This window comes from Trichomycterus rosablanca, chromosome 16 (genome assembly GCF_030014385.1).
Source record: "Trichomycterus rosablanca isolate fTriRos1 chromosome 16, fTriRos1.hap1, whole genome shotgun sequence".
Classification (NCBI taxonomy): domain Eukaryota; kingdom Metazoa; phylum Chordata; class Actinopteri; order Siluriformes; family Trichomycteridae; genus Trichomycterus; species Trichomycterus rosablanca.
This window is the reverse complement of record NC_086003.1, coordinates 11,234,274-11,245,105: the sequence shown is the minus strand read 5'-3', so window position 1 is coordinate 11,245,105 and position 10,832 is coordinate 11,234,274. Positions and strand designations below refer to the sequence as shown.

The 10,832-nt window shown below is 35.7% G+C and overlaps 1 protein-coding gene across 1 annotated transcript in view; it reads left to right on the top strand.

Annotated features, from left to right (window-relative positions):
* The first annotated feature begins 1,072 nt into the window (after positions 1-1,072).
* ebf1b (EBF transcription factor 1b) overlaps positions 1,073-10,832 on the top strand; it is a 123,553-nt gene continuing 113,793 nt past the window's right edge. Inside the window, exons 1-4 of the mRNA XM_063010988.1 lie at positions 1,073-1,686; positions 3,166-3,322; positions 4,143-4,206; positions 5,421-5,476. Of these exons, the coding sequence (XP_062867058.1) occupies positions 1,553-1,686; positions 3,166-3,322; positions 4,143-4,206; positions 5,421-5,476 (411 nt within the window). The 5' untranslated portion in view covers positions 1,073-1,552. The remainder of the gene's footprint in view (positions 1,687-3,165; positions 3,323-4,142; positions 4,207-5,420; positions 5,477-10,832) is intronic.

Sequence of the window (10,832 nt, the reverse complement as noted above, 5' to 3'; positions counted from 1 at the left end):
TTTAGTACTGTGCAGTGTATTAGATAGTGTTTAGTACTGTGCAGTGTATTAAATAGTGTTTCAGTATTGTGCAGTACTAGTGATTTAGTACTGTACAGTGTAAAATATAGTGTTTAGTACTGTGCAGTGTATTAAATAGTGTTTAGTACTGTGCAGTGTATAAAATAGTGTTTAGTACTGTGCAGTGTATTAAATAGTGTTTAGTGCTGTGCAGTGTAAAATAGTGTTTCAGTATTGTGCAGTACTAGTAATTTAGTACTGTACAGTGTATTAAAAAGTGTTTAGTGCAGTGTATTAAATAGTGTTTAGTACTGTGCAGTGTATAAAATAGTGTTTCAGTATTGTGCAGTACTAGTGATTTAGTACTGTACAGTGTATTAAAAAGTGTTTAGTGCTGTGCAGTGTATTAAATAGTGTTTAGTGCTGTGCAGTGTATTAAATAGTGTTTAGTACTGTACAGTGTATTAAAAAGTGTTTAGTGCTGTGCAGTGTATTAAATAGTGTTTAGTGCTGTACAGTGTATTAAAAAGTGTTTAGTGCTTTGCAGTGTATTAAATAGTGTTTAGTGCTGTGCAGTGTATTAAATAGTGTTTAGTACTGTGCATTGTATTAAATAGTGTTTCAGTATTGTGCAGTACTAGTGATTTAGTACTGTACAGTGTAAAATATAGTGTTTAGTGCTGTGCAGTGTATTAAATAGTGTTTAGTGCTGTGCAGTGTATTAAATAGTGTTTAGTGCTGTGCAGTGTATACATTATTGTTATAACAATGTGCTGTTTGAGTCATTCTTCGTTTGGATAATTGTGTGGATAATGAGTGCTACAGATGGCATTAATCGGAGGGGCGTCGTTTCGGATTTTTCTCGCTCGTTCTGCCTCCTGGTTGCGCCTTGTTTGGCGTCTAAGTGACTTCTGACAGGCTTGTGGTGGAAGGTGGGATTAAATATGTAATGAGGCGGAACAGACACGGGCATTTGGACTTTGTTAGAGGGCGGTGCGAGCCTCTCAGTACCTCCCTTACACCCTTCAGGCTCACTCCGCTTGCTCGAGTTTGCCTCCCGGAGCACCGAGTCAAAAGGAGGGAGTGCTTTGGAAAGGGGCACACATCACTTAAGTTTTAACAAGAAGGGGGCAACGAAGAACCCCCTAATCGACTAAGGTCTTATCGACCCTCCTTCTGTGAGCATTTTGTCTTTAGCAAAAGCGGAGAAAACTTGTTGGAGGATGCTGGTATTTGATGTAGCGCACGCTGTCAAGCTCTAATACTGAAGCTATTTCACTTCATCTGCGAACTGACAGCGTTCAAATCTCCACGCTGAGCAAAGAAGACAACCTAAAGCTTTGTTTACAATCCCATCGTCTTTTCTTGGATTTGGGCCTACATACTTTTTGGACGTTTCTTTTTTTGGACGTCTGATCGCCTCCCGTTGCTCTCTCTCTCTCTCTCTCTCTCTCTCTCTCTCTCTCTCTGTGTGTGTGTTACGGTCGGACTCAACTCAGCGTCGACAAAGAAAGAGGCGAGGGGAAGCGGGATTAGTTTTTAAGGTGTCTGGATGTTCGGGACTCCGGAGGGTGTGCAGTTTGGTGGGAGCAGTCTGAAGCAGGAGCCGCTGAGCGCAGGGATGAACGCTGTAAGGACGTGGATGCAGAGCGCCGGCGTGCTGGACGCCAACACAGCTGCGCAGAGGTGAGCAGGACAGAGACACCGATCACTCACTGCCGGGGACATGGACAGCACATTGGTTTGAAAATAAAACATGGCAGATTATCAGTTAATGTTGAAAGTTAAGTTTATGCTTTACCAAACTGTACCGGATCTTTAACGCTACTTTCCAATATTATGTTTGATGCTTTTGGATGGGCAGCTTTATTTATATATATATATATTTACTAATTCAGGTCTTGTCAGGTGAAAACGACTTCACAAATTTAGCTCTAAAATATATTTTAGAATTTATATAGTCATATTAAAATAAAAACAAACAATTAGTTCGGTACCTGTCTAAAAGTAGCTAAATAAAACAATATTTTCCCCATTTACAGTTAGAATATTTTTATTTAGGGGCAAATTAAATTGCATTTAAGTTTATGCTAAGGATTTTGTCTCATGCTACAATTACAATCAATAGTTATAGTATTTATTAATTAATTTTTAAGTTTTGTAGAAGTAAATTTGTTATGTTTGAAATATATTCTTTTTTTCAAGACAAAAAGAAAAAGAGACACTGATTCACCACACAGTGACCTTTCGTTAATGTATTAGCCTTATATTATTATTATTATTATTATTATCATCATCATCATCATTGTTGTTGTTGTTATACAAAAATGATAATAATAATAATATAATAATAATAACAAAGCAGTAGTAGTCAAACAGTAGTAGTTATAGACTTAAGTAGTTTGAAGTAAAGTAACTTTACACTGTTGATTTGTGTCTGTGTGTACTATCTGAACACCAGGATTTTAGATCAACACCAAAAATTGTTCTCAGTTATTATTATTATTATTATTATTATTATTATTATTATTATTATGAGTAGTAGTGTATCGACCGTTGTGCTATGTACACGTAGTAGGCAAAAGTTGTGGCAGTATCACAAAGTATTTTGCTAACATAAATGTTAAATTAAGCCTTTAGAGTATTTGTTTGTCTGTTTACACAACACTAAAGACTTTATTATTATTATTATTATGAATACTATTATTATTAATATTATTATTATTATTAGTAGTAGGAGTGCTAATAGTGTCAGCACTAATTTTTGTAGTAGTATACTATATATATATATATATATATATATATATACTACATATTAGTTGTAATAGTAATACCATTTCTCTCTAGTATTTAATTCACATCTACAATGTGTACCTGGACATTCACACTACAAGTTCTACTCCAGCATGAAACTTGCTGTGTATTCCTTTTTTCTTTTACCTGTTATCATTACTATTAGTTGTGTATGCTAAATGTATCACGTTATTGAATATATTAAAGAATCTCAATATAAACATCAATTAAAAGCCACAACTAATACCAGATTTATTTCGAAATAAGCCAGTGATGAACATGTAGTATGAGTGAGTGTGAAGGGGTGTAGTGTGTAGTATACTGTATGTGTTTGTATATTTACTGTTGTGTTGTTGACCTGTGTGTCTGCAGTGGTGTGGGATTGGCCCGAGCGCACTTTGAGAAGCAGCCGCCCTCCAACCTGCGCAAATCAAACTTCTTCCACTTCGTGCTGGCTCTGTATGACCGGCAGGGACAGCCCGTCGAGATCGAGAGGACTTCGTTCGTGGGATTTGTCGAAAAAGAAAAGGTTGAGCACCTTCACATGTTTTTAGAAATGCCTAAATTATTTTAGTCCGAAAAAACGTTGCTAGGAAAAAATCCCAGTGCTTAAAACCTTGTAGTACAAAGTCACAGTGAAACTAACACTTATGCACTTAGCACTTATGTAAATATATTTAAAAACGTATTTAACTTATTTAATTAACCTTTACACTTACTACTGCAGTAAAAATCTAACTTCGGAATAACTTCATTTTTAAAAAATATGTAGTGGTGCAATTATAGTTGATTGTTGAGTTCATACAAGAGCCAAATAATTGTATTTTGTTTTAATTAAAAAATGTGCGTTATATTATCACGACGTAAACTTAATTTATTTAATTAAATGTAAACTTAGTAACATAATTTATGTTGATGTATTGATAATGCAAATAGTTAACACATTTAAAAAACGTCCAAAAGGATTACATTGCCATTCTTAATTAGGCACAAACATGTTAAAGCCTAAAGAAGGTCTACATTAATTAAAAGTTGTTGCTCTTTTGCACTTTAAAATGTTTGTAAATAGCCTGTTTACAACCCAGTGGGTCAAATTGGTTTATAACAGTAAACTGGGTTTATAACTGTAAACTGTTTAGTGCGCGTCTGAAAAAAAGAAAACATGCTACTGTTACTGTTCATTACTTTTAAATTATGAATTTCATTTGGCCATTTATCCTTGTAAATATTTTTAAATAGCATTTTATTGCATACATTTATTCATTAATTTTAACAGACCCATTTTTTTCCTTTTTGAGCTAGGCTGGTTTTTGTATGTTTATTACATGTGTTTTTATCTGTGTGCGCAGGAGACGACAGGAGAAAAGACGAACAATGGCATTCACTACAGACTGCAGCTCCTCTACAGTAACGGTGAGCTTCTGTCTCTGCTCGCACTTTAAATGTACATTTACATTTGCCAAAAATAAGCTGGCACCGAAAAGCAGGTGGATCTAATGACATCGATCCAGCTGTTTGTGAACGAATGGATTATTTTTTGAATAGGCTTACTATGATTTGTGCTCTATATATAAACTGCATGATAACAGGTGGATTCCATTCCTTGGTATCAAAGTGTTAAGCGCATCAGTCTCATGTACTCGTACATAAAAAATTCCTGTTTAATATAATATCCACTCATTTAAAGTCTGTTTCTTCCCTGTATTAGACAGAAACGATTTTGAAGTTAATGTGAATTGGTGTATATTGATCGGGCTGGTGTTGGCTTGGTCACGTGTCAGGAGTTAACACAGTTTACCGGACGATGCTGTTTAGGTTTTATTAAACAAATCTAAGCCCCTTACAAACGGATTTTTTCCCCGTCTTTCTGTATAGCAAATAATGTTCTCTTTCCAAAGACCAATTTCCATAATAGCAATGTCCAAAAGTTTTGTACAGGGTCGCTTAATTCCCATAAAACAACCCTATTAACTGAACGTGTGTGTGTGTGTGTGTGTGTGTGTGTATGTGTGTGTGTCGTCTGTGTATGTATGTGTGGATGCATATGTGTAAATGTGATTGTGTTAATGTGAAAAAGATTATTTTTATTTATTTATTTATTTATGTTTACTGCATGTTATAAATGAAAATAGTTTGTAATTAAAAATCAAATATATACTTTTTGTTTATCTTAAAAAACTATTATATAATAATAAAACAATAATATAATATATAATATAACATAACATAATGTAATATCATATAGTATAACAACATAACAAAACAACATAACAACATTATACAGTATAATGTAATAAATATAATCTAACAATATAATATATAATATAATAAATTATAATATAATACTGTATAACATATGAATGCGGAGAATCTGTTTCTGGTCACAAGTTTTATTTGTTCTCTTTCACCTTTTTAAGTTGTTAGACAGCTATTATAGTCTAACACTGGGTTTAACAATTCAAATCTTATAACCTGCAGAATACCCCAGTGTCAACCTCTGTTTCAACCAACTTAGTTCTCTTTAACTTCATTTGTAAAGTATAATTTGACTGGCACAGCCACCACACGGTATAAAGACAAATTAGGCTCACAGTAATTCACAGTCTGTCCACTTTCTCTGTTTACAGGAATCAGGACAGAACAGGATTTTTATGTGCGTCTTATCGACTCCATGACTAAACAGGTAAGGAAGCGTTTTTTCCAGCCTGTCCAGTTACCTGTATATCATAGCAAAATTTTAATTGTGCTTAATGAGTGGGTTACATGTAGGATGTCTTATGGTTTAGCTGAGTATATCTTTTTTAATGAATGTGGATTTGGACAAATGTACAGCTTTTTAATGAGTGAAAGTAATAAGTGGTGAATAAAGATGGGCTTACTGTATTTTTGTAGTTGTTTTTAAGCATTAGATATTGAATTTGTTTTAGGTACAGCATAAATTTAACCTCTTTATTGTGAATTAGGAACTTACATTATTAACCTTGCGTGTTCCTTGATCACTGAATTGCTGCCAAAACCTTTTAACTCCCTCCCCAACGCACAACTTGTCTGGGGTAAAAACTGTGGTATCACAGTAAATGTACTGCTTTACTTTAGGAGAGAAGTTAATTATGGATGATATATATAAAGTGAAGGAAATGTAAAAATATATTTGTTTTTTGTGATATAATAGTACACTGCACTATTACTGTGAGTTGAGCTTTAATAGCAACTAACTAGTCTCTAACCTCTGGAGAATTGTCCTGTGTGCTTTATTTACAATATCTGTGCATCTGTATGTGCCACTTTGACAGCCCTCATTTGCCTGTTTTGCTGCTTTCTAACTTGCCGCTGTGCCACTCTTTGTAGGAGGATGTTGTACTTTTGTGTGCCGTGTTTCTTGTGTTCTCTCTGTTTATCAGTGTCACGGTGAAGAGAAAGTAATCACCCTGTTGCCTTACTTCTTTTCTTCTTCACAAATCTTTTGTAGTTGTCTACTGGCAGATCTCAGATTATTTTTAGCTCTAGTGTTTATTATTTTCCTTTAGCTAATGGAACGGCTGTTCAGCAGTAATAATAAGGTTGCTATCTGCATTGTCTTGAGTTTAGGTTAGTGACTAGGTGGTAATCACAATTTATTTAATGGAGAAGTCCCCCCCAGTATTAATTCTCAAAACAACCCCTTTATAGTAATGTAGAATTTATAAATAAATATATTCCACCTACTATCTTTGCGTACTGTTATGATCTGTCACTGTTTCCATCAATTGCTGATATGGCAGAAATGTTTTAGAATGGCAGCACCCTTCCCCTGGTAGATTTTGTTCCCACCAATGTTCAGTTTATGGCTATGGCCTTGGTTAGTGAAGGAAACACTGCTTAAAGCATTGTCTGTTTGAGTATCCTAGTTTGCTTTTTCCTCCGGGTGCTACTCAGTGTTACACTGACATGCAGTGAGTTCTAATATTAGAACAGCTACTATATCCCCCTCCAGAAAGAAGTATTACACAAAAGAAGCAGGTATGCGGTTTGGTCGGCATGTGCCTTAGATTTCTTCTGGATGAATAAGAGCTGTGAATCAGGTGTATACTAGCTTAAGGACACGAGACTTTTAGGAAGTGTGAAACAAAATAGGCATGAATGCTGAATGAAGATCAGCTATAGGTGTAGGTGCATATATTATTGTTCCAAGAACTGGATGAACCTTTCCTTACTTAGATTCACTGCACTGTACTGGAGCTAATAAGATCTTTGGACGTTTTATTGTAGTCCCCCAATCAATAGATGTTATCTATGAACTTTTTCGAAGTTAGATCAGTTTTGAGAGACAAAAATATTTTTCTCCAATTTAAATAACTTGTTTCCCTAAATCCCTCATTCCCACCCATTCTTACAATCACTCTATTTCTGTATAATTATATTTACATTATATTTTTCCCTGTCCCTAGTGTTATTTTGATCTAACTTATACCAGTGTTTCTCTTCTGCTTTGTATAGAACTTCCTCTCCATTGCCTTCTATCTTTTCTCTCTCTGCTTTGGATCATTTACCAGTTTTCAGTTCATAAGGCTAGATGTGCGTGGATAGATGTGTGTGAATTTGGGGTTGGGTGTGGTGGGACATCTGTATGTGCTAGTGTTTTTCTGTGTATGCGCTTGGGAACAAAGGAACAAAAAGCGGCACCTCTTTAAATGTCTTCCAGTGACCTAGGAAAAACGCCAGTGATGTTGGCGCACTAACCTTGTAGAAAGCTTGTTTCCATGTATTTGTATGGCCTTGTTTACGCATTTGCAGTTTCGGGCGTGATATTGAAGTTGTTGAAGGAATTGCCGGATAGAACATAAAAAGCGAGGTTGGCAAGAAGCACGTTTCAGAATTGTTTCCTAATGTGCCCCCTGAGTATTCTGACATGTCCTAACTATTATTTTGGCAACATTTAAACATACAACTGTGTTTAATCAAATACAGTAGTACCTTAAAAGTATGTGGACACTTCTAATTATGTTGTTTAGGTTTTTTAGCTACACTCATTGCTAACAGGTGTATGCAATTCATTATATCAATATAATTATATTGTGACAACAGTTTGGTAAAATGCTGCTTACTATTCTAGTATAACTGTATCCCTGTCCGCAAAGCATGTTCAGTGAAGACATGATCTGATGAGATTGATGTAGAGGAACTCCCATGGCCTGCATCAAGCCCTGACCTCAATCCCATTTAGAGTTGGGTTTGTTCTTTCTGTGTCTGCAGATTTGCAGAAGTTAAATTAGCTAGGCTTAATTCAGCTCCTGGTGTGGGTGGGTGTTGCCCTGCAGTAGATCTCCAGTGTGAATTTCTGCCTTGTGCCCAGACACTGACTAATACAAATCTGATGTACAGACTGATACAAATCTGATCTACAGACTGATACAAATGTGATCTACAGACTGATACAAATCTGATCTACAGACTGATACAAATGTGATCTACAGCAAAGATCAGAAAGCTTCTTTTACACCAATTCAACTGAAGTCATACAGTAATTGTATTATTATTATTATTATGAAGTGCTAGTATGCCTAGTGTTTGTTTATAACGTCCTGTTTTCTTAATGGTTCATCCATCATTCATAAAATGCTTATATGGTTTAATTTATCTTACAGTATTAAACATCTATACAGTAGATGCACTGTAGTATGGCCAATATGAGTAACTAAGAAAAATGTATAAGGATGTTTAGGACACCTAAGGTTAAAACAAAAATAAGTAAATAATATACATAAGATACTTAAAATACAGTGAGATGTAAATGACGTTTTTCTAAATCAATAGTTCTTTAATGGTTGAAACAACTCTATATCCACTGTCACTCTTAACAGGATAAAACTGTGAATACTGATGATGAGTTAATATTAAACTAATGTGAGATTATTAATCAAAAATAGGACAACGTGTACTTGTGTTTTGGTTTTTAAGTATGTACATAAAAAAAAAGTGAAATATTTTAAAGTTGGTTCTGAAAGCTATAATGACAATTAACCACGGTTGGTGTTTTGTTCTGTTGTAGCTCAGCAGCATGACCTGTTTGGAGTTAGTTTTGGACTAGTGTGGAATATATAATATATGTCCAAAAGTGTATGGGCACCTGACCATGAGCTTGTTGGACATTCTATTTCTCGAGTTGTATTGCAAACTCCAGCAGAGTGTTTCTTTGGCAATTTGTGCACATTCAGTCAGAACAGCATATGTGAGGTCGGTGTTAAAGAGGTGTTAAAGGTCTGGCTTACAGTCAGTGGTCCAAATCATTTCAAAGGTGTTTAATAGGGATGATGTCAGGGCTTTGTGCAGGCTACTGGATTTCGAGGAACAGGACAGCCTTTCTATAAATGTTACCACAAACGTAGAATAAAATGATTTATTTTATATACATTTTACTCATTTTGGCACACGTAACTTCAGATTGTTAATGTGAATAACTTAACAAACAAAGTTACATTTAAGAAGTAACTTAATTGCCAAAGCGACCCAGACTTTGCAACTTATGAGGAGCTTGAAATCGCTACATTTACCTGCAGTGTAAACATAGCTGAAGGTCTTAAGACAAGCTTCCCTTCATTTGAGAGCTGGCCCATCTATTTTCTCACTTATACTGAGTTATTACAGTGCATGTAATTAAATGTATGTAATTAATGTTTTAACCAGCGTCTGCAACTATACAATCAATAATATAATGAAATCTTTTTTATGCATGGAGCAGTTTGATTTTCCTGCTAAAGAACATGTGCTAACATGGTTTATATATTGTCTGTGAATGTGGAACAGCTGGCAGACAGTGATGCACTCTGAGCACTTTTAAAAGCCCTTGGCTCTTTTTTTTACCTCATAGTGAAAGAAAAACAGCTGAATGAATTGTATAAGCTTGCCTTTTACTGCACTGACTGCAGCGATATCACTTTCTGCACCTTTGTGTGGTGTAAAGTAAACCTAAAAGACATCAAACAATGTATTGATTGTCTGCCATCATAGGCCAACATCTCAGCTGACAAAGTAGGACGATCTTCACATCCAGGACAGCTGAAGATTCTGGGACCTGAGCTTTGGTTAACATTTCGGTTAAACTGGTTGTAAAGCTTGTCATCTTTATTGATGCTGTTGATGTTGATACACCAGGTCATACGAACATTTCAGACAGATTGTTGACTAGTCTGCATGCTTCTTAACGAGTTCCACAAGTACCATCAAGGTGACAGGATTGGCATTGTCAATCAAGGGATTGGTTGGAATAGCAGACCAATTCCAATATTCAGCTTCAAAAGGGCGTCTATGCTATGCTAAGGGGCACAGTAAGCTTTGCCAGTCTGGCATAGACATAGAGAGCAATGCCACAAAGTTATAAGAGAAAATTAAGGAGGTGCCGTGACAGATGGTGCCTCTATTCTCCAGTCTGGCATCCCAACTACTTGGCCCTATACCCACCTTGTGCCTGCCTTCTTGCACCCTCCACCTATACCCACCATGTCCATGAGCTTGTTTGCTGTTTTACACGGGTGGGTAGGATGCTAGTGAGGACATATTTTACACTTACTTTACACTTCCTGTTCTGCTTTCTTGACACTTTCACAATCTGAGCCAAAAAGACAAGAAACAGAAAATGAGATAATGGGTGAGAGAGGAAAGCAGGCTGGAGGAGAATAAAGACTGAAAGATGAGCTTTTTTCAGAGTTTTCTGGAAGACTGGCTAGTGTGAGTCATGAATTTTTAAACCCTGAGAACGCTGGGTGGAGATCTGATGATGCAAAGACAAAAACAATTTGACATTTCCACTCAAAACGTCTTGCTTTGACCTTATCCAAGTTCTCAGTTAAACAGAATAACATAGGGTCTATGGTGCAAGTTCTTATGTAAAAATGACTTGAGGTATAGTGAAAAAGCACCTTTTAGCTATCAAGGACATAGTATAGTTAATACAAAAGCATGAATGTAAGAAGAACTGGCTTTTAACTGACATTCTTATTTATCCCAAAGGTGTTCTGGGCAGGACACTGTAATTCCTCCATACCAAACTTTATAGACAACAC